The sequence below is a fragment of the Rhinichthys klamathensis genome, unplaced genomic scaffold (assembly GCF_029890125.1).
Source record: "Rhinichthys klamathensis goyatoka isolate OS25496 unplaced genomic scaffold, OSU_Roscu_1.1 h1tg000050l_1, whole genome shotgun sequence".
NCBI classification, from domain to species: domain Eukaryota; kingdom Metazoa; phylum Chordata; class Actinopteri; order Cypriniformes; family Leuciscidae; genus Rhinichthys; species Rhinichthys klamathensis.
Window position 1 is genome coordinate 2,471,920 of NW_026606596.1, and position 24,970 is coordinate 2,496,889.

General features: G+C 37.9%; 1 protein-coding gene across 2 annotated transcripts; it reads left to right on the forward strand.

Annotated features, from left to right (window-relative positions):
- Window positions 1-3,630: 3,630 nt before the first annotated feature.
- On the forward strand, window positions 3,631-23,635 carry mtnr1bb (melatonin receptor 1Bb). Of its 2 annotated transcripts, XM_056247755.1 has the most exons (3): window positions 3,631-4,016; window positions 4,128-4,374; window positions 22,753-23,635. In XM_056247755.1, exons 2-3 carry the CDS (start codon window positions 4,179-4,181, stop codon window positions 23,598-23,600), a joined length of 1,044 nt encoding a protein of 347 aa, XP_056103730.1. In that variant the 5' UTR covers window positions 3,631-4,016; window positions 4,128-4,178; the 3' UTR covers window positions 23,601-23,635. The 2 variants fall into 2 exon arrangements, with proteins under 2 accessions (XP_056103730.1, XP_056103729.1); XM_056247754.1 differs by having other exon boundaries at window positions 3,631-4,374.
- The last annotated feature ends 1,335 nt before the right edge of the window (window positions 23,636-24,970 follow it).

Consider the following 24,970-nt stretch of genomic DNA (forward strand, 5'->3'; position numbering starts at 1 on the left):
TTTCTGCCACTCACAATTCTGACTTTTTTTTCTCACAATTGCGAGTTTACATTTCAAAATTCTTTTTTTCTCACAATTGCATGATATAAACTCGCAAAAAAGTCAGATTTGCGAAGTATAGGCTTGACTCGCAATTCGGAGGGGAAAAAAAGCAACTCTTTTTTTCCTCAGAATTAGACTTTGTAACTCATAAAGTTTGTATCTTATAATTCAATTGCAATTGAATTGCAAGAAAAAGTCAGAGTTGCAAGATATATTCGAGACTTGATAAGATCAAATGGAAATGAAAACGAGGAGCGAGATCTTACTTTGAGAGGGAAAGTGTTGGTAATAAATGCTGAGATTTTGGCCTCCCTTACCTTTTTGGCCTCAACCTTTCCAGCACCGATACATTAACATCTATCAGAAAGGCCTTGTTTTGTTTTTTTTCTGGGGCACACAACATGAAACTGATACTATACTGTATAAGCCATTACATAATTGAGGGCTAGCAGTCCCAGAATTGGGAACCAAACTTGGAATCCATGTTGATGCCCATTTTAAAAACTTGTTTGTTTGAGAATCAAGGAATTTTATGGCATTGTTTTGGGGGATGAGACTTCCACAAATGCTGAATTTAGACCAAATATGGGGTGTTACCCTTTTAAGGAAAGTGGAAGTCTCTCATATCCCTATTGGGAAAATAAACCGGGTAATTGTTCAAGGTATGCTATGCCCAGGATTAGAGAGGATCACCCCAGTGGGAAAATGTACTGAATCTGATTGCATTACAGCTTGGAAGAATGTAAACAATGTTTTTCTGTTTAATTCTCATAAAGATATTGCTTGGCAAGCGGTACACCAATGCTTGCCTATACTCGAGTTTTTCTGAAAAAAAGGGAATTGTTCACAATGTTCTAAGTTTAAGTGTGGAGAAGACGAGTTTATCAGCCACTTATTCTGGTCTTGTAAGTCTGGTCCCTGGTACGAGATTTCCAACTGAACTAGACCTTTTGTAAGGTGAGTTGAATAGTGTTAACTCTGATGAATGGATTAGATGGTGGACAGTTATTCATGTAATCAAAGAAGGGATATGGAAGGCAAGACATACACTCACCTAAAGGATTATTAGGAACACCTGTTCAATTTCTCATTAATGCAATTATCTAATCAACCAATCACATGGCAGTTGCTTCAATGCATTTAGGGGTGTGGTCCTGGTCAAGACAATCTCCTGAACTCCAAACTGAATGTCAGAATGGGAAAGAAAGGTGATTTAAGCAATTTTGAGCGTGGCATGGTTGTTGGTGCCAGACGGGCCGGTCTGAGTATTTCACAATCTGCTCAGTTACTGGGATTTTCACGCACAACCATTTCTAGGGTTCACAAAGAATGGTGTGAAAAGGGAAAAACATCCAGTATGCGGCAGTCCTGTGGGCGAAAATGCCTTGTTGATGCTAGAGGTCAGAGGAGAATGGGCCGACTGATTCAAGCTGATAGAAGAGCAACTTTGACTGAAATAACCACTCGTTACAACCGAGGTATGCAGCAAAGCATTTGTGAAGCCACAACACGCACAACCTTGAGGCGGATGGGCTACAACAGCAGAAGACCCCACCGGGCACCACTCATCTCCACTACAAATAGGAAAAAGAGGCTACAATTTGCAAGAGCTCACCAAAATTGGACAGTTGAAGACTGGAAAAATGTTGCCTGGTCTGATGAGTCTCGATTTCTGTTGAGACATTCAGATGGTAGAGTCAGAATTTGGCGTAAACAGAATGAGAACATGGATCCATCATGCCTTGTTACCACTGTGCAGGCTGGTGGTGGTGGTGTAATGGTGTGGGGGATGTTTTCTTGGCACACTTTAGGCCCCTTAGTGCCAATTGGGCATTGTTTAAATGCCACGGCCTACCTGATCATTGTTTCTGACCATGTCCATCCCTTTATGGCCACCATGTACCCATCCTCTGATGGCTACTTCCAGCAGGATAATGCACCATGTCACAAAGCTCGAATCATTTCAAATTGGTTTCTTGAACATGACAATGAGTTCACTGTACTAAAATGGCCCCCACAGTCACCAGATCTCAACCCAATAAAGCATCTTTGGGATGTGGTGGAACGGGAGCTCGGTGCCCTGGATGTGCATCCCACAAATCTCCATCAACTGCAAGATGCTATCCTATCAATATGGGCCAACATTTCTAAAGAATGCTTTCAGCACCTTGTTGAATCAATGCCACGTAGAATTAAGGCAGTTCTGAAGGCGAAAGGGGGTCAAACACAGTATTAGTATGGTGTTCCTAATAATCCTTTAGGTGAGTGTATTTCTTGCTTAAGGATATGATATACCAGCGGAAATAGTGGTCTCTTCAAGCTGTGTTTCAATTAGGTACTATGTGTTAAGAGAAAACTCTTTCCTTTATGGAAATACTTAAGAAATGTCAATGTTCAACTAATTCTCAGATTATTTTTTTTTACTTTTGGGATGAAATGGGGAAATGAATTTTGAAGGTCATGTTTTTCCTTTGGGGTTATGCTATTTCTATGATGTAATAATTATGTATTGTGTGGAAAATGGAATTAAACAACATATTTTAAGGCAAAAAAGGAAAATAAAAAAATAAAAAATAAAATAAAATAAAATAAAAAAGGCTACAGAGAATGGATTCCAAAAATACGTGATTACATTCCATGTTTATTAGGACTTGTAATGAATCCTTTCTGATCTGTTTTAGAAAAAAAAAATAAGTATGCGTAATGATGAACGGCACTGTTAATCCAACTAGACTGATTAATTTGGACTAAAGGCCAAATTAAGCTGTGTGTAAAAATGTCTTATTAAATTAAACAGGGTAATGAATTATTCTTTGAGTATATTTACATCAACGTGGAAAAGGACTTTCATCATATAAAACAAAAAAGATTATATCAAACTTATCAAGTAATTTTGCAGGAGAAATCAGGTTATCTACTGACAGTTAGGCTATGCTTCAGTAAAACCTTGTTTTCAGGTTGGTTGAATTCAGTTATAATCAGTAATCTTAAATCATTTATTTAATTTCAACAAAACCAGTTTTCAGGTTGGTTGAACTCAGCTACAATCAGTAATCTTAAATGATATCTTTCACTTCAACAAACCCAGTCATTGTAGATGTTACCACATTAAGTAAAATTTCTAAGTTGAACTGACGTGACGTGAAAATTCAGTGTAGTAGGCTATGTATAAGACCTCAGTTGTCTTTTTTGACATCCTTTGGGTTAAAAACTGGCACTTTGACCTAGTCTTTAACGCATGCCCATTTAAGGTGCTATTTATGTAGGCTAGTTGTAAACAATGTAAAAAGTATTAAAATTGTTACCTCAAGGATCTATTTACCTAATTTCCTTAAAATTAGGCTACTTGTTGTAACTTAATGTAAACAGTTTGATTCCGTCATGTTTCTGACGAATAAAACCAATTTATGTCACCACAAGAAGTACATTTTGTTTACCTGAAACACTTTTATATTTAAAATAACACATAACCACCACTGCCAGCCTTGTTGCCTGAGACCATGTCCGTATATATTTTTGAGGCGAGCGCAGCACATGAGTTGTTATGACAACTCCCGCGCAAATAAGAGATGCGCTGCGCGTGGTTTGCCTCAGTTCGGAGCGCGAGCCAATCATCTAGCCAGCTTCTCCTCTGATCACGAGCTGGATTTACAATTCCGAGCAGCTGCTTTAAAAAATAACTTGGAGCGAACGAAACGGTCGCCATGGGGCAACACGGCGCCAAGACTGTCGTGTTCCTTATTAGTTTTAAGGTGAGGATGAAGCAAGCAAGGTGAACATTCGCGCTAGACAAAAAAAACTGAACTACAAGACAGAAATGAGTTTGAGGTGCTGAGAAGATGTTGAGACGGACTCTATCTCGATCTGGAGAGAGGAATGAGGGACGCGCTGATCAACCACAGGCGACACAGATTCATGGCTCAACTGTTCCCAACTTCTGTTATAAGGCAGCTGGAATGACTCGCTTTTTACAAGTATGGGAAATACCAGTACAACGAAAAGATACAATATATTCAAATATATAGGCTACCCTTTTACTTCAATAGGCGCGGTCCGTTCTGAAGTTTTTCTATTTACTTCCTCAGGTTCCGTGAATAACTTTACTAACCAAACCTCGGAGAACAAGTTGTTCCGGGATGCCAGAAAATATCGCCTTTCTGACGAACAGCACAGAATTGGGGCACGTCGGTCGCGCGTTGGGTTCGAGCGCGCGTCCCGCCTGGGCAATAGCGGTGCTGGCCAGCGTGCTGATCTTCACCACTGTGGTGGATGTTTTGGGTAACCTGTTAGTCATCATTTCGGTGTTCAGAAATCGGAAACTGAGAAATGCTGGTGAGCTTTCATTTATCTTTATGGGCTAAACGCTCGTGCGTGCGCTCTTCATTGATAAAGTGATTCACGCGCCAGCGAATGGTGATACAGTAAATGAATAATGTACTAAATGACTTGTTTCCCCTTTACTTGACTCGAATCTCATTTGACATGCTGCCTTAAGTGTAAATTATACATGGTGAAAAAACGTGCATCTATTCTCCGAGATGCTCGCCTGTGTTTTAGGGTTTTGAGTTAGTTAAATGTAAACCATTTACACGTAGGCTATCTGATTTACCTCACTCCTGAATTATGGATTAATTTACTAACATCAGAGTGTTTACATAGTGTTAGTGGAGAATTACATTATATTGGTAAAAAGAAAATGTCTTGAAATGGGCAAAACATCATATGTAACCATACCCAAACAGCAAGTCTTAAGTCAGCTTGTTTTGGAAGTAGACAGCTAAAAGTTTGTTTTAATTAAAAGGCAACATTTTAGCACTGAATGTGCTCATGCATAAAGAAATTGAGACTTCCAGCAACCATATCAATATTTTTGTCACTCACAAGTTCTTCACAGTTTTGGGGAGAAACACCTTGTTTCAGCATTTTTAAGTCTGAGCTTAAGGTTGTGTTAAGATCACCTCACCTTGACCATGGCATGAAAAATTTACAGCAGCTTATCACTCTCAGCAGTTTGGGCTTCAAAGAATTATGACTGTTGGCATAACTGGATGTGTACATCAATGAAAAATCTGGCACCCTTCTGAGCCTTGTTAGACCTTTTATTTAATTGTAAATGGATGCGTTTGATGTTTTTGAATTGATGTTAAACCTAATTACCCACTCGAATGACCCCCTAACACATGAACAAAGTGTGTTTTCACACATAATCCTGTCTAAAAAAAATTTTTTAGGGGAACAGTCGAACAATTGAACGAGTCAAACTGCTGCAGGAGTTGTGATGTATGACACTCAAGGATTCAGAGGAGAGATATATTTAAGCTCTTTCAGTGTCTTTGACAATGTGTGTATATGCATGTGAGTGTTTGTGGGGTCGTTCCACACACCACTGATGCAACTGAGTGGGACTGCATTCAGAACCCCTTGACAGTTTGCGCATCTGCAGGGACATACACTCCTGGGCCAAGACAAAAATGGCAAAATATTTAGTGGTCTTAACCATTTTAATCGCAAATCACTGGTCAGGAAATTAGCAAGAATTACACAAATACTGTAGATAAAGTAACTTAGCACAGAATAGCCTTCCACAATTCACAGACAGCTTTTTACAGGAAGAAGAGCCAGTGTTGTTCCACTCAATGTTAATGGCTTACAACAGTTCATGAGTAGTTGAAAAATGTCTCCCAGTTCATTTGAGTTTAATGTGAGACCAAATTTGACTAGGGTCCAAATCTGGACACTGATCAGGGCAAAACATGATCCTGATGGACTTGTTCTCAAGCCACTTCTTGGTTGTCTTTGCAATTTGGACAAGAGCATTGTCTCGTTAAAAAAAATAACATCTGATCATTCCTCAGATAACAACTTTTCATTTGTGGGAAGCAAGCCATTCATGCAATATTCTCCTCTACTCCAAAGCATTAAATGGCTTTTTACAGTGAAGTAGCTGAAAAGGCTCCGCACTCAATGACACTCTTCCTCCATGCTTCACTGTGGTAGAGATGCATTTATTATTATATTTCTCAGCAGATTTTCAAAGACACCGCTCTGGAGCATCACCAACTCGTGTTTCTGCCCAAAACTTAATTCTGTCTTTGATGTTTTCCAAAGACAGCAATGCCTTTTTAAGTGCATTTGTTTAAATGTGGCTAATTTGCTGACCAATAATTTATGGTTAAGACAAATAAAAGCTTAGTGTTTAGACTTAGACTTAGACCCAGGAGTGTAAGCGTGGAGAGCACTGACACAAGATCTCGCTTCAAAGCTCATGCTTTTTCGCATTGAGCAAGAGCCAGACCTGTCTGCTTCAAAGGCGCACTAGCAGTCTTATATCACCCTCTTTCTGATAGACACTCCTGACTCTCTCTGCCTTCCCCTTCCAAAGCTATTCAAGCACATGGAGGTGGCATCACCAGCTCATTAGATTGAGTATGAATGCTGTCAGATTTTGCACGTGGTTTTTCCCCCCGATGGCCGCTGCGATTGCCGCTGTCTTCTCGCCTCTCGCCTGAGTGGATCTTCTCTGAAGGAGGAGAATTTGTTTCTTCATCTTTCAGCCTTTTGTCATTACTGGGGCCAATCAGGCATCTCACACAAGTAATAACACTGTCACTAACACCCAAAGAGGCTTTAAAACACCACGAAACTGCACAGAGAAAATGGGATATTTAGTGGTGTGCGCTGTGTGAACTAACAAGGGCAGAGAGCTGAGAAACAATGGAAACTGAAAGCCTGCAAGTGTCTTCAGAAGTGGAATTGTATGTTTCCAGAATCCTGTGTGCAGATTCACCTTGTAATCACCCCATATGAAGCATGGAGATAAAAGATTTATGACTGGCAAAAAAAAAATCTTTTACGATAACGAAGCACATTCTAATGAGAGGACGGGTATGAAAGAGACTGGATAAAAAGACTCTTTCTCTTTCTCTCCATGTGTTTCGCTTCTCCGTTTATAGTATCTAGAACTGATGCCATGCTTTATTAATCAGACTTCCATGTCGAGTTCACATTCAGGGTTACTCGTACAGCTGTCATTTGAAGGCACGTGGCGACCAGGGCTTCTGGAGGATCTCTGTCCGTTGGCGCCTCTCCCTTGCACTGTCCCCTGTGAGGTTATGTAATCGTGTTTCTAGAAAGGAGGTTGAGTGCCAAGTGAAGTCAGTTTCCTGGCAGGCCCCTGCTCTGCCACATGAGTATGGATGTTAGTAGTCAGCATGACCGTCAGCACATGTTTGTGAGCATTGAGGTATGTGTGTGGTGAATATGGCATCGCAAGCCACAGGACACCATGAAAATGAGACAGACTGAGTGTTTCTGTGCTGTGTTTGGGGAAGTGTATTCTTATCATTTTAGCTTGAAGTCAGACAAAATAAGACTTTAGGCTTGACATGAAGCCAAGACTTTGGAGAAGATTAGAGATCGCTAAATGACTGTGACTGGTATGATGTTAGCTGTAAGTTTTGATTAAGTCAGAGATCTGAGGTTCAGATTCATATTTGGACTTAAAGGGATAGGAAACTGTCATCATTTACTCACCCTGACATTGTTTCAATTTTGCATGTTTTTAAAAATATCTCTTAAGGCTGCATTTGTTTGATTAAAATTATAAAATTATAATATTGTAAAATATTATTACCATTTAAAGTAAATGTTTGTATTTAATATATATAAAAAAAAAATTATTCCTGTGATGCAAAGCTGAATTTTCAACATCATTACTCCAGTCTTCAGTGCCAGATGCTGATTTGCTGCTCAAGAAGAATAATTTTTTATTAGCATGGTTAAATAATGATAATATTAATATTTCTGTGTATCCCTGATACACCAATCCCCCCTCCCCCAGACTTTTCTGGATTGAATAGAAAAGTAAAAAAAAACTGCATTTGTTTGAAATATTTTTTTATAACAGTGTAAAATATTTACTGCATTTTGATCAATTTAATGCACCCGTGCTGAATAAAATAATTTCTTAAAAATATATATATATATATTATTGCGATTGTGCACTGTGTGTGTATGTGTGTGTGTGTGGGTGTGTGTGTTTTGCTCTGTTCCACACTTTTTGCTGTCTCTTTTTGCTTTCAACTGAAGAAAAAAAATAGATTTTATCTTTTACAACATAGGGATGAATGATTTTCATTTTTGGGTGAACTATTCCTTTAAGGAATCTTTAGAGATATATTGTGTTTGGTCCTTGTTTGTGTTCGGAGGGAAGTTTGTGCATTCATGCTTATTTCTCGGCCACAGGGCTATGCATGATTAAACCTAAATCGGGTCAGTGTCCATCCACAGAGTTGTCAAAGCCTCTCAGCATCTGTGGTGCTTCTCGTATAAGGTGTATATCTGCTCTCTCTCTCTCTCTCTCTCTCTCTCTCTCTCTCTCTTCTGCCTATCACGCGGGCAGACACAGACGCAGGGAGACCAAAGAAATTAACACCAATAGCAATGCGGATGAGTTTTTGTTTGTCTGACATTTAGAAACTCAAGAAGAAGTGGGAAAGAAAGGAAGAACAGAACCTTTCAAAGAAAGACTGCCATTCTTACAAATCCAAATCCCTTTTATATCTGTTTTGAACTCTTTGTGCATTTAGGACCCTTGGGCAATTCTGTTAGAAGGTGGGTTTGGACTGGAGAGCTGTGAATTGGAGGCATTGCAGGCTGAAGACTGTCTGAACAGTGTTCAGAGAGGGAGAGAGCAGCCCACCTGCTGTTATTTAGTGCCTGGACACCCTCCTCACAGGGCAGTAAAACTGTTTCCAGAAGCTACAAAGTTTAATGTGGCTAGGGTCTACTCTGAGGCAAGCAACGCATAGATTTTTTAGGCACTTTAAAGGCATTCAATACCAAGGATTTTAAACACAAGGCCTTTAGGACTGGTATGTAGCAGATGATTTTCTGCGCTTTCTGTTGTGTGTTCCTGAGAGTGATAACCTCAGGTCTCTGGTAAGAAGTCAACCTCGCTGTTTTTCTAGTATTTTCAAAATAGTAGGCTCTTTCTTGTTATACAATACAATTTGAACTTTATATCTATGAAAATCAACTTTTCAAGGTCAGGCATTTAAGCATAACTTATTTGCACAGCAGTGATTAAATGAACATGCTAAAAGCTAAAAAAAAAAAGGTAGTACATTTTGATATTTTTTTGCCCATGGCTCTTTTGAAAATTTGATAATATCATTTCATGGATTGTTTTAGAGATAAAACAACAAATACAACATAATGTTACATAATGTCACTTCCTGAACGATGTCATTATAGTTTAATGAAAGGAATTTAATGAAATATCAAGATAGAAAGGGAATTATACCGGTAATATAAAATGATTATTAGTCAAAACACTATTCTCAAGAAAACTTTTTTTTTTTTTTTTTGCTTAAAACAATTCAATTAGAGAATGGAAACACAGCAAATTCTTTCAAAACATTCTTAAATCAAGACACATTTACTTGAGAAGCAAAATGACTTAAGATATTAAGTCTTGTTTAATGAAAGAATCATCAAAATTAAGTGTTTAACAGTGTTTAATTCTTTTTCTGAACCCACATTGGCAGATATTTCTTCTTCTTTTAAGCATAAACTCACTAATTCTGATCAAATTTTCAGTAAACAAGACTTAATTTCTTAAGCCATTTTGCTTCTCAAGTAAATGTGTCTTGATTTAAGAATGTTTAGACATTTGTACTGGAAAACAAGACAAAAATACCAAGTAAACATTTCTTATAGTGAAAAACAGTGAAACAGTGAAACATTTGGAATATTTTTATGCCATAAGTTAATCAATAGGACCCAGAGACATTGCAACCCTGTGAAAATATTTAGTTTCACATTTATGTTCAGTTATTTGTGATATTAGGGAGAAATTTTAAAGTAATATTTTATTTGGTATATTTTGACAAACATTACTTTTTAGTAATATATATATTTTTTTAAAAGAATACTTTTATTCAGCAAGGAAGGACACATTAAATTCATCAAACATAAAAGTAAAGACATTTTTAATGTTTCTAACTCTTTTCAACATTGATTGATGGTAAGAAATGTTATTTGAGCACCAAATCTTCATATGATTTCTGAATGATCATGCGACAATGAAAACTGAAAAAATGGCTGCTGAAAATTCAGCTTTGCCATCACAGGAATAAATTACATTTTTAAATATATTAAAATAGCAAACAGTTATTTGAAATTGTAATAATGTTCCACAATATTACTTTTAAAACTATTTTTGATCTAATTAAAAAAATAGATTAACAGACTTCTTTCGAAAACATTAAAACAATATCCCACTGACCTTTTGAACGATACTGTATGATAGGGACACGAAAGTGTACTTCATAACATGAATGACCCAGTAAATGTTAAATTATTTTGTCTATTACATCCCCTGTGAAAGAGTGCTTGCATCTCCCTTACTGAATTTGGCTTGTTTTTTCAAGAGGTTTTAGATTAGATCATATAATTATATTCAATCTACTCAGCCCAGTTGAGCTATAGTGGCACCAGGAGAGCATGTGTCAAAAGGGAATTCACCAATGTAATAGAACTTTGATCATGTCCTTATTCCTTCTTTCACTTTTTTAAAAATATTTTATTTCCAGTCTTTCCCTCACTGATGTACCAGCAAATGTCATTGCCCAGGGAGGAATTTGAAATTTTACGGGTAGAAAAAGAAATCTACCAAACGGTTTGTATTCAGTTCTTGTTTCGCTCTACTGCAGGTTCAAATAAGAGACAGAGTTTCGGCTTCGCTTTCATGTTTACTTGATAGGTTCACTGCAGTAACTGTTTGTCGCTGCCAGTCTGTTCTCAAGATGGCAGCCTCTTTTAAACTTTTTGAAAGATGCTTGGATTTGAATGCATGAAACAAATATTTGTCCACCCTTTCTGTCTCCGTCCAATTTAACAGACACAGCCCTGATACTCACTGGACCATGATGTTGTTGTCTCAGGATGTATCATTCAGCAGACACTTTAAACCAAAGGTCTTGCAGTTGGATTGTTGCAATGACAGTAATCTGGTGTCACTCGCGATCTTGCTCAAGAACACTTTTTCCTCCCTATTTCAACCACAAATTTTTTTTTTGTGGAAATGCCAAACAAATGCACAAAAAAGAAAGCATGTTAAATTAAACAGAACTAAACTGACGCTGACGGGTTTCTCAGCTTTGCAAATTTTACTTTGCTCTCTAGGTAAATGTTCTGTTTTACATGCTGCATGCTGACATTACCTTGGCATGAGATAAAACAGCAAAACATGGACAGGCAGGGTGTGGCATCACCATGATCTTCAAACCCATCCTTCCTGATTTCACAAACCAGAGACCAGGCAAAAAAAAAAGTGCTGCATGTCAAGATTTTCGAGATCCATTTATGCATGCGTATACATTGGGGCATGATGTGATCACTTTACTTTAACGAAATCCATCATTCTACCCCCTACATCCAGTGATAATAATGCAAAGCTCTTGACTAAATCATTTGATCATTGGGAATTGTGGACTGAGGCACACAATCTGAATTTCATGAACCCCAAGTTTGATCTGATCAAAGATTGCATGACTAAAGCATTTTAAACCTTTAAAGCTTTACTTTTACATCAGCATGAAATTAAAAGCCACTCTCTTCAGAAAAAAAAAGACAAATTAAGCAAACCCACCACACACACACACACGTATATCTTCACCACAGCCGGAGAAGATGAACCTCTGTGACGTTTATTCTGCTGTTTGCAGTTACATAACATAATCTGAGACATTTTATTTACATTACTCCATGACTCCTCTGATTCACTTTGAAGGAGTCAAAGGTCAACATGTTGACATTTTGACAGACCTTCAACGAGGATATTGTTTTTTATGTGGCTGAATGATGTAATAGTGTTTGGCTGGAAGGAACAGAGGTTCAGAGGGGGCTGTCTGATCACAGGGTGGATTGTAGAGAAGGAGCCGGTGTGGTTTGATATAAGTGGGATATACTGTATAGTTTTTTCAATTTGTGTTGGCAGAATGACATGAAACTCAGGCAGCAGTTATACTTTGAGAAGAAAACTACAAATTCCAGGGCAGGAAGAGCAATATTTTGAATGTGACGAGAGCCTCTTTGTATAATTTATATATGTGTTATTTAATGGAAATTATACAGATGGTTTAGATGTTATCGCAGAGTAAACCTGAAAAGGGTGATCAGGTATTAGAAATTCCATGAGTTTATTTTGGGCACAATGGCTTACTGAAAATTATCCTGGTTTTTTTATGACCAATTAACACTTTGACAGAATTTTTCGTCATTTATGACTCGACGCTTCCCCGCCGCCATTGATGGAATTTTCCGGCTTTCAATGTTTTCACTTTTATACGGTGGGGGTGCTATTAAGCATCTTTGGAAATAGTAAAGAATCTCCAGATCCGAAAACAAGCGAAGCAGCAGCAGAAACCAGCATTGGAAGCTTTGCATACATTTGTAAACTAACCTGATTATCAGACATTAAACAGCATATAAATCAAAACTTCCTATAATGTTATACCGAATGAAATGTCGACCCAGGAAGAGGGAACGACTGTGAAGCTTTGGGTGTGTTGATGGACTTGATCTACTCCATCTATGTTTTGAGAATTGTTTTGAATCCGATCTGGACGAAGTGGACGATCTGGACAAAAATGCAATTTTCATGAAATAAGCAGGTTCATTTTCAGTAAGCTACTTATATTAAAATCATAATAATAATTCAACTATAATATCTGTTATTTCATGTAAGTTTATTTTATTAATTGCTAATGAAATAAGATGATGATGGTTTTACAAAGATTCTACTAGTAATAGCATCATAGAGCCGCCTCAGGACATTGGGGAGCTGTTTGAAGTGCAGTGGCCATGGCTCAAGGGCACAACAGTAGTGCTTGTCGTTTGGTTCTACCGAGAGTGCATGCTTTCCGGGTACCAATTAAGATTAGCCCTTGGTGCTCTATTTGGGCCTCAGTCCAGTTTTTCATCATTCCTAGTTCACATACCCCCAAAGACTGGACCCCTGCCAAAATTTGCAATCTGTAAAAATATAACAAAAAACATGTCACAATTCTCATCTACATATCCAAAAATGATTTCCATATTTTACCTAGTGTGAAATGACCTTGTGAATATATCACTCCAAAGGAACAGAAAAGTTGTTTCAATAATTTGCCTTGACCGAGTCCTTCATCCTGCTGCATATTATAATAGATGGATAAAAAATTGAACTGCTGGACTGAGTATAATTTCCAACGAGGTTAATATTGATAAGGACTTTAACCTTTCAGGATCAAGGTTTATACTTTACACATTGAAACTACACATTTAATGCTACGCTCCTCACTGATGAAAACCTTTTGAAATGATAAATGGTTGTGATCAGGTCATTTTGCAGATATGATACATTGAAAGCAGTAATGTATTGCGCATGCTTATATGACATATGAAAGCTGTAAGTAACCCAGGTTTGAATTTGGTCTGCATAATGCCTGATGTTGCTGTCTTTATTCCTCTATTTCCTCTAATGATGAACACAAACACACACACACATATATATATTATAATTTTCTGCACGGTTGGGTAGTGATGTTACAACTCAGGATTGGTCACTTGTCTGTTGAATGGCTGCCATTTCTCTGTAGCTGGGCAAGTGCGGTGTTTGAGCGAGGTTAACGCAAGTTAATAATAAAATTAAAAGAAATATCTGATCATCCTCCATAAGGCGGTCACTATATATCTTATATTGTCTGTAATCTCTTTCATTACCAAGGCAATGTCTGACGCATTTGTATTACATTCCAAAGAGCTCTGTTATCAGCCCCACAGTGGAAAATGACACAACACCCTATTCGTAAAAGCTGGTTTGGATCGGCACGTTTTAATACGTTTCTAGCATGATTTAACACATTGCTAACATGTTTTAGCATGTTGCTAGGATGTTTCTAATAAAAAAATAGCACACTGCTAGCATGTTTTAGCTTTCTCAAGCCAACAAAATAATATAGTCGCTGTCATCATTGTGTCAACACCAATATTCTGAATTCATTCGCAGTAACATTTTCTCAATTCATTATTTATTTACTTGGTGCTTAATCATATGCAGTGGAGAGGTCACATGTGGTATCAGCTTTTATCAATTATGAGTAACAGCGCCGATGCTGTGCTAATGGGCACATAAATGAGGCTGCATGTGAAGTTCCTCAAGGTCATCCTCCTCCATTAGTAATTACACTTCTTGAACCAGTGGAATTGAGCTCAGAGTGAACCATAAGCCATACTCAGCAAGAACAGGAGATGTTCAATTTCCTCTAATTACGCATGGATCACCTTTCACTCTCTGAAAGAAGTTTTATTTTGGGCAAAATCATTCATAGTTAGGTTTTTCTTTTGGGTTTAATAAGAGGAACATGAAACATGTTAGAGCACAAGTCAATCCTGTTCACATTCTTCCTTCCAATAGCGTACTTTCTTGTGTAATAAAGAAAAGTTCTGGGATATATACAACATTTGGGGTTATATATATATGATGTTACCGTCAAACTTTGTTATCAAGATAGAGTAACAATGTTGATAGTACAGAGATTACAAACAATACTATAAAGAAATATGTTTTTTTTTTTTGTTAAAAGTAAAAAGAAAAATAAAGAAAAGAAAGTAACTTCTGTTTGGCAAGCACCAAATTATTAAAATTTAATATGTTTTCAATAAGATACTGGAAAGAATTTCTGTTAGTGAACAGTTTTTTCCTTAAGCTTTTGAAATGCAAAATGTATCTCCAATTATAGAATCCCTAAATTTAAAAAAATATTATACTTTTATTCAGCAAGGATACATTGAAATAAAAGTAAAGACATTTCTTTTTAAATGTCTATTCTTGAAAGAATCCCCCCCCCCCCCCCCCAAAAAAAATCACATTTTCCACAAAACAGCTATTTTAAATAAATATTACTGTTTTTGATCAAATAAATGGAGTCTAGTTGAGCAAAAGAGACTTGAAAGAAGTTAAAACATTTAAAAATAATAATAATTGAACTGTAGTGTATATATGGCATGTCATATGAATGCATTTTTCAGTTTATATAAACGCACTCCTTCTCGCTAGTTGTTTGTGTTGTTAACTTGAAATGAAAGCTATGTAAATGTGAATTGTCTTCATTCGCACTGTGACATGGCTGGAGTTTGGTTTCAGCACCATGGACAGTTCAATGACATACTTCAAGCCTGAAGCCTTAACTCAGGAAGCTGTCTGAAAAACAAATAGGATTTGCATGGATCAGTCAGAAAGGACTGCGTGGATTTCTGCTGATGATTTGGCTTCATTTTTTGTCTATGCTCTCTAGTAGCTATATTTCCTGACCTTTTGGTTTTTACAAGGGGTTAATTTTATAAATACATTCATGATTAAAACCCTAAACAAAAAATACAGTGAATTAATCATACCATTGACTTAATTATCTTTTAAAGGAAAGATTAAATAGCCATTTATATGAGGGATGCACTACTGCCCTGTATTGGCTCTATTTCCCTTTTATTAAGTTGATTTGTGTGGTCATTCATTCCCAAGAGTTCCTGTACCTGTCTGGATGAACTGCCTGGACACAATGAAGGATTTCCTCAATGGCGATTGGTTAGAAATGGCAGGGTCAAGATTTAATATTGCTACTTGGCATGGCTTCCCAAAATCTTTTTGCAAAGGTTGTCCAGATCCGTAAGGAAAAGGAAAAAAGGCCACCAGTCTTGTGGGCATGTTGAAGCAGGGGTGTCTGTGTCTCTTACAGCTGTAGCTCTTCTTTTCTGCGCTTAAAGTCTTTGACAGGTGAGCAGGGCATGCATGTATCATTTTATACTGTACTCTGAGGGTTTCATAACCCTGTCTGACCCTGCTCAAGTGCTTTTATAATGAGACTTAGACATAAGAACCCTTACCTTCTGTTCTGTCTCCACAACTTTTCCCTAGATTCCTCTGTCATTTCCTATTCGGAAAGGTTACAATGTGAAAGAAAACCTGACAAAGACATTTACGTTGTATGTTCAAAACTGCTACTTTTCAGGACATGGTAAAAAAGACATTGTTGTCAAAGTTGAATGTGACATTCATATGCCATTAAATTAGAGTTCCCAATTATCAGCCAATTTTTAAAAATCTTTTTCATTAAGATTTCCTTTTTTTCAGTTATGCTCAGATTTAAAAAAAAAAAAATCATCAGCTATCAGAAATGAAGAAAGTCATAGAAAATCATGAAAATGTATTTGTCAAAAGGTGTAGGAACCCTGGTGCATGATCTTGAATGTGGAAAGGTGTATGAACACAACTCAATTTTGATTTCTTTGTACTCTTAGTTTAAATAGACATTCATGTCACATGCACATATTCACTTCAGACAAGATTGCAGTGTCTCGCTCTGTCACACACACACACACACACACACACACACACACACACACACACACACACACACACACACACACACACACACACACACACACACACACACACACACACACACACACACACACACACACACACACACCATTAATCAAACCCATTACTCATATAGGTTCTCTTCTCTTGTATATGTTGGACATATTTTGATAAAAGTATATAAATAAAGAAATACGATTGTAAACAGGAGCTTTTAATATGACCAAAGGCAATTATTAACATAAAAATACTAAAAGGCATTCATATGCCCTTTTGTAAGAGGATTAGGCTAGCCTTTATAGCGATTGTATATGAAGTTAAACCATTAACTGGCTTTAGAGATTTTAAACCTGTGTATGTTACTCACAGGTTGGTTTATATGTGAACACAAAAATGGCATTTATAGCAGCTGAGTCTCATTGTGTATTATTTCATGGTACGTTCACCTACAGAGCAGCAGTATGACCTTGATTTTGCTTCATCTCAAGTTGAATTATAGTGGCTGCATGGGGATAAAAGTCTAAAGAAAAGAGAAGAAAGCACAGAGATGAAAGGTTGGGCTCAGGTAGGTCAGGGTAATTGTGTTTATCATTTCGCTCGTTTGTGAACAAAGCTAAGAATAGGAAATAGCTGAAAAGAGAAAAGTTAGTGTAATTTCAAAACAGGTTTTGGGATCATTTTTAAAGACCATAGCGATGAACAGAAGAGAATATTGGGTTATGATCTCTATAATGTCATGCTGAGAAGTGCCAGGAATGATTTTTGGCATTTGCTGAAAAGGATGGGGGAAAAACAGCTTTTCCTCCCTGTCAATTTTTTCTTTTTTTTTTGGTTTGTATACGCTTTTCTATTGGTGGTATCTGACGAAATTCATGTCAAATGCTCAGCATCAATTTTCAACAAAATTTTTTTTGATTAATGGGGGTCCTTACTTTATGGCCCTCATGTTTCTTCCAGAGTCTTAGGGCAGGGAGGGAGAGAGGCACTGACTGAATGTTAAAATGGTCTGGATGTCAAAAAAGCTGTAGAAAATGAGGGGAAAATGTGTGCCTGATTAAAGCTCTTCACCACTCATGACTTTGATACAATTATTTATTATTCTTTTAAAGGTGAATCTCATGAAATTCGGCAAGAATATGTCCAGATCACATTTTACTCCAAAAAAGGAAAGAAAAAAATAAATAAATAAAAAGCAATCTGTACATAAAGAAAATTAGCATGATTAATAAGCATGATTATTATAATTAAGCACATATTCCCCAAAGCAGGCACATGCACACATAGACATCAAAGGGGGCTTAAGCACCTGCCCGTTTTCTTCCCTTTTTCTGAGGGTCTTATATATATATAAATAATACATACGTATATTCCTGTTTGAGCACAGCTTCTCTGTCAAACTAATATGTTTATTGAATAAAAGTAAAAATATCAGGTCGGGAGACTTTGTCATGTTCGGATGCCCTCACTCTCTCTCCGCGCAGCACACATCGGCACATCAGACAGGCCAGAAAGGTCTTCACGGGAACCCGTCAAAAGTTCGGTTTAACTTGAAATTGTGACAGAAATAGGCTATATTCCTGTTGTACAGTAGAATTTATTAAAACTTTTTAATTATTGTTTAGCTCTTTGTTTGACAAAAAAATTTGTTTAATTTAATATGATTAAAAGTTAAATTAAATTATTGTTTTATGTCTTCATTTGTTTGCAAAAAAACACAAAAAAAAACAACTTTTGTTGGAAATTAAAATTTATTTAAATTAATAAATTGTTGTTTTATTAATTCAATTAATTAAAGATGCTTTGTGATCATTCCAATTTAATTAAACCATTCAAATGGAATCCAGAAAACTTAAAACAGAAAACACAGAATTTGGTCAAATTAAATAGAAATTTGAGAAAAAAATAAAAATAAAACATATTTCATAGGGCCCTAAACATGTCATTTTTGTTAAACTGTATACGTTTGTTAAATTGTATAACTTAAATGATTTCAATTAATTTATTAAAAATTAATTTAACTATTAAAATGGAGTCCAAATTTTTTTTTACGGAAAAAACGAAATTTGTGAGAAAATAAAACGGATTTCATAGGGCCCTATACTTGTCACAGAGTCAACACCATCTACACCAGGCCCACTCGATCAGCCTAACCCAAATTCTAATTCATCACACCTGTCACCATCACAGTATTTAAGCAGTGACTCACTGACCACACCATCAACTGTCTGGTCTTGTTGCTCACCGCTCAACTTACCCGACTACCTGTTCTGCTCACCTGTTGAGATCCCTGTTCTCAGCCCAGCTTCACCATCATCATCAGTCACCATGGTCCGCCACGCACCTGCAAAAGACAAACAGAGTTATCCACAAGCTGAGTCAATCAACCAAACCTCTCAGTGTGTGCTTACCTGTTTCTCCTGCTTGTTCTCTGCTTCCTGTAAATAAACCATCAGTGTGATTGCATTACCTGTGTTGTCTCCTTCTGTCCACTGTCACTTCCAAGGCAATATATCATGGCCATACAGGCTAATACACTACAGGTGAATGCAGTCAAATTTGTGTCATCACAATAATAATGTCATAACAATCACCACATTGATATGCAAATTAGGTGTTAACTAATCACAATGTGCTAATTTGCATAGATTTGACAAGGCACTTTGGGTGAATAGGATAAACAAAATAACTAAAGCATATCACCACAGAACTTCTCCAGTCTTTTCCCCTGAAATGTTAGGTTTAAATATGCAGATTAGCTTGTTTTGGTTAACTTAGAAGAACAAATTATTAGTGACAATATGTCCCTCTCCTTGGTGCAGTCAGTTATTCTAAATATTGAAACTAGTGGCATAGAAAAATAGTTTCCTTTACTGTTGCCTGCTCTTGTGATAAACCTATGGATATACTAAAGAAGACCATGGTCTCTGTGAACTTATTTTTTTTTTTTTTTTTTTTTGAAATCGGTTGAGTATGAAACAATTGTGTGAATGTGACAGAATTACAATAAATTGGTAAGGAAGTCAGAGTTGCGTCAATATTTTTTTAACGTTTTGTTAAAACCTTTTTTAAATAATTATGAGAAGTGCCCTTTTTCCACTTGAGCCCCTGCCCCCAAAAATGTCTGTGCACGTCCCTGCCCCAAAGTTATCTTTATTGTAAGACAAATCTTATTCCCACTACAGAATTGTATTTAAACTACTCATGCTGTGTTTATGTGAGTTGATGTTATTAGTATTACGTATTGATTTAAATTATATAAATAAACAATTTTATAAGTTAAAAATAAATATTATAACAACAAATTAAAAAATATATCTGACACATTATGGTAATGCGTTAAGTGGGGAAATGTTCTTTTTATTTGTCATGAAAATAATATCACGATGCACAAAAATGTTATTGATCCTAAAATAGACTTATTTTATATTATTAGTTATTTCATGCAAAATACATCTATTAATCATGGGGTAAAATGTGACCTTGCATGTATAAGATTCTTCTTTCCGCTTCTATTATTCTACCTGGGAAATCACTTTCTGAAAACGATACCTCAATTTACAAGCATGCGTCTGTAGGGCTATCATGAAACTGACGCCTTGGGAATCATTTTGACCATGCTTCAATATTTGACGCTTTACTGTGCGTTCACACCGGACGCGAATAGCGCGTCAAATTCGCGTCTACCGCGTCTAGTTTGACGCTTGACCACTTTGTGTTAATTCGCGTGTCAATGGCGAAATTGACGCGCGTAAAAACAAAAGTTTGAAGCGAAATTTACGCGCGTCAGAGGCGAAATCCGGAGGCGAAAGTTTCGAAACCCGTTGGCGGCCATCTTTTTAGATGTTTATCGAGCATTAGCATTAGCATTATTCGAGAGAGTCACGGCTCGTATATGCTCTGGAGAGCAGAAGCAGCTCCGTAGGGGACATCGTCGCTGTACTCGGGTCTACCAGACCCTCCGGAGGGTTTCATGAGTTTCACAATTTGCTCCAGGAGCTAGGTTTGGTGGACCTAATGGTGAGGACGCTGATGAGGACAGCGTAGGCCGTATAAGCCCTCGGCCTCGAGTGGTCTAGCTATGCCTGTCGAGCCCGCGCTCTACAGCCCGGCGCGAGGTTCACCCTCGCCCGCATCCACCTAATCTGTCATTTATTTTTGTTTTGATAATAAATGAAGCCAGCCTCCAAAAGTGATTAATCTGTCCTGTGATTTTTCTCTCTCTCTCACACATCACTGTCCAGACACGAACTTATATGTTGGTTGTCTTTACATTATAATAATATTTCATATAATCTAGATATGGAATAAATAGCATTCAATGCAAAATGAATATGTCTCATATATTGAAATCAAGTTTTATGTGATAAAATATTTGCTTTGTTGTGCATTAGAACCACAGTCATATATTACAAAATAATTTATTGAAGCATCCAGATACTTCACCACGTGACAGCAGCAAGCAGCTAGGCTCCTGATTGGTTAACGCGGCGCGAATTGACGCAGAAGTTCAGATTTTTCAACTCGGGCGGCAGACGCGAATTCGCGTCAAACGCGTGAATGCACAAATAGCACTAACTAAATCATTCGCGCTTAACGCGCCAGACGCTCAATTCGCGCCATTCGCGCGAACTTGACGCGCGAATGAGGCGTATTCGCGTCTACCGCGCCGCGCTCTACGCCTCATTCGCGCCGCAGGAATTTTTTACGCGCGTAACGCGTCTTTGCATTGACTTCACATTGAAATCACTCGCGCCTGACGCGCTATTCGCGTCCGGTGTGAACGCACCATTAGGCACCCTTTAGCGTCAGTTACATGACGCGATCCTAGGGCGTCATCTCACTGACGCTTTAACTTTAACATCAGTTAGATGACGCTATCTAATCCTAACCCTACCCCAGACCTAAACCTACCCGCGTCTATAATCTGACGCTAAAGGTAAAGCGTCAGTAAGATGACGCCCTAGGATCGCGTCATGTAACTGACGTTAAAGGGTGCCTAAAGCGTCGAATATTGAAGCATGGTCAAAATGGTCATTTTAGTGACGCCTTGGGGTGAGAATGCGTTGGGCTATCTGGACTCTATGCTAATAAGATGACTAAGTCAGCTGTTTCTACATGCATACAGTAATCTGTAAATGATGACTGTTTAACATAAGAAAGTGAGTAAATGGATTGTTCGTTTTAACGGAGCAGACCATGCATGAGATGACTGTGAGAGGGCAGAGGCTAGAAGAGAGTGCATTGTTTTAGAGAGCGATGTGTTCTCTGCTGTCACAGTGTAATCAAAGGCTTCACGCTCCCTGGAGATGCTTTTGAAGTTGATGTGATTCAGCCTTTCTCTTTTCTTTTCGCTCAGTAGCTTTATCTTTCTTGATTCTTGTTTCCTCTCTCATTTACTCTCTGGTTCTCAACTTGTCAATCACATGAGTTTACCCCTATATTCAATTTAGGTGCCACCACACAGGCTTAGAGGGGCAAAGGCAGGAAACGGCGCATCGAAAGTGACGATACTGCGAAATAGTCAACATAAATCTACTTACATAAACGCATGAAATGATTCTCATGTACCGCTCACAAAAAATAAAATGTGTGCTAGTTACCATACATGAAAATTTTTTTGTTTTGGCATAAAAACTAAAAAGCGTAGCGTCAATGTACTACCGTTCAAATGTTTGGGTTTTGTCTTTGAAAGTAGTTTCTTATGCTCACCAAGGCTGCATGTGTTTGATCAGAAATACAGTGAAAATGATGTAAAAGCTGTTTTCCATTTTAATATGTTTTCAAATAAAATGTATCCCTGTGATAGCAAATCTGAATTTTCAGCATCCTTACATCATTACAGTCTTCTGTTCTGTGTTTCATGATCCTTCAGAAATCAATATGACTTTTTCTTCCAGGATTCTTTGATGAATAGAAGGTTCAAAATAATTTATTTGAATTAGAAATCTTTTGTAACATTATAAATGTCTTCTTTACGGTTACTTTTGATCAATTTAATGCACCCTTGTTGAATAATAATAAAAAAAACTTACTGACCCCAAACCTCAAATGAATCTTCAAGATGATACTCATATCGGTTTAGTCATATCTACACAATTCTACAGTAAATATTAATAATTTAAAAAGTGTATTTGTTTAATTCATGTGAAAGCTAATTGTGAAAGTTAAAATCATGGTTTTTATGTTTGATTCACATCAAATTGATCTGGCAACAGTATCAAATTGTGCTGGTAAAAACAAGATTATTACGGTAACAAGCCCTCTTTCTCTTGCTCTCTTTCGCTCAGGCAACGTGTTTGTTGTCAGTCTGGCCTTCGCTGACCTGGTGGTTGCTTTCTATCCGTACCCGCTGGTGTTGTACGCGATCTTCCACGACGGCTGGGCTCTGGGGGACACCCAGTGTAAAGTCAGCGGCTTCCTAATGGGCCTGAGCGTGATCGGCTCCGTTTTCAACATCACCGGCATCGCCATCAACCGGTACTGCTACATCTGTCACAGTTTTGCCTACGGGCGTCTCTACAGCTACCGGAACACGCTGCTGTTGGTGGCCCTGATCTGGGCGCTCACTGTGCTGGCCATTCTTCCCAACTTCTTCGTGGGGTCGCTGAGTTACGACCCCCGCGTTTACTCCTGCACCTTCACGCAGACTGCCAGCAGCTCCTACACTGTGGTCGTGGTGGTGGTTCACTTCCTGGTGCCCATCGGCGTGGTGACCTTCTGCTACCTGAGGATTTGGGTTCTGGTGATACAGGTGAGGCGGAAGGTGAAGAGCGAGGAACGCTCCAGGGTGAGGCCCAGCGACCTGCGCAACTTCGTCACCATGTTCGTGGTGTTCGTTTTGTTCGCGATCTGCTGGGCTCCGCTCAATCTCATCGGACTGGTGGTGGCCATCGACCCAGAGGTCATGGCTCCGCGTGTTCCAGAGTGGCTCTTTGTGGTCAGCTACTTTATGGCCTATTTCAACAGTTGCCTCAACGCCATCATTTACGGACTCCTCAATCGGAACTTCCGAAAGGAGTATGTGCGGATCATGACGTCGCTGTGGATTCCTCGGAGGTTTGTGACTGAGACCTCCAGGGCCGCCACAGATGGGATAAGGAGCAAACCCTCGCCGGCCATCAATAACAACGAGTGACTTTTGTTTTCAGCCAATCACTGTTCAAAGAAAAACGTCTTGGATGCATGAAGCAAATTTATACACTTGGAACTGTGAACACTTGACTTTTTTTTTAATGCTACAAAACCATTATACACAACTCAGGGTGCTTGTTTTATTTTTGCTGTTGTGATCCATTCCAAAACACTATTATTAAGAAATATTTAACTCACAATTTATATTGATGTATATATGGACTATTTATTGAAGACATTTTGTACAATTTTGTGGGTCTGTTGTATATATGTTGTATAAATCAGTATGCTTCACATATTTATCAATTCAGAAATTCTGCCTTACACTTGAACTTTCACATGAAATACGAAAAAAAAGAAGCTTTTATTCAAGGTGCCAAACGTTAATACATTGACGGCAAGTATCTGATATACCAAATCCGTTTGTCTTATCGAACCAGATGAGATTCTGAGAGCATCATAATTTAAATGTAACATCAACAGCTCTTTAATGAGCAAAGAGCTTCCAGCACAGCAAGATAAAGCACAAACCTCAAAAAAAGCACCTCATGCGGATTCAGCAAAGAGAAACTGAGCTTTTTCAAAGAGAACGATGACAGCGTGCGGTCAGTCCGTCTTCAGTTTCAATTTGGGTTCACCTCTTATCTTTCAAACATTAAATGTCATTCATGACTTTGGGGTTATTACTTTGCCAGGAAACGTGCATGACTCTGAAACCATATATTTTCTTCAACAAATGATCTGGGAGCAAAACGTTACCGGAATTTCTATTAAAAGAAGGGTAAAAAGGAAAAGTATTAACAAGACCTTGTTTGAATGTATTATTGTTTTTTCTCTGTGCTTGTTTTTTACTTGATTTTACAATGTGCGTTTTAATCCTCCCGATATTACGAGACGTTCCATCCAGTGGGATTGTGCTGTGTGAGAACATGCTCTACCAATGACCTCAATAAATGAAAGGAACCAAACTGATGAAAGCCAAGTCTATCTGTGATTGCGCAACCTCTCTCTGGTATGAATGGGCTGTGAAGGGATTATATGGAGAGATTGGGATGAGCTTGCTCCTTATGGCCACATCTGCACAGGGAATTATGGGGGATGTGTGGCTGGCATCCCGGCAGATGGAGGACTGAAATGGTTGATAACATAAACACTTGGCCAAGTTGAGAGCGATCTTGTCATCAATTTGCTGAATGCATTATCCGGAGGGGTTTCAGGGAGGGAGTCAGATTGAAAACCATAGCAGAGATTCAATGTGAGTAGACAAGCCTTTGGAATATAGAATTAGTGAAGAAAGTAAATGTCATTGACAATTTCAGGCTATTTTGCAAGCAACTCATAATTTAAAGTAGTTAACTCACACAGTAAAGCTAC

Excerpts from the sequence above, each read along its gene's own strand:
- mtnr1bb (XM_056247754.1), top strand. The coding sequence starts at position 4,179 with ATGCCAGAAAATATCGCCTTTCTGACGAACAGCACAGAATTGGGGCAC. Across the intron at positions 4,375-22,752 it reads TCGGAAACTGAGAAATGCTG|GCAACGTGTTTGTTGTCAGT; the intron begins GTGAGCTTTCAT and ends TCTTTCGCTCAG.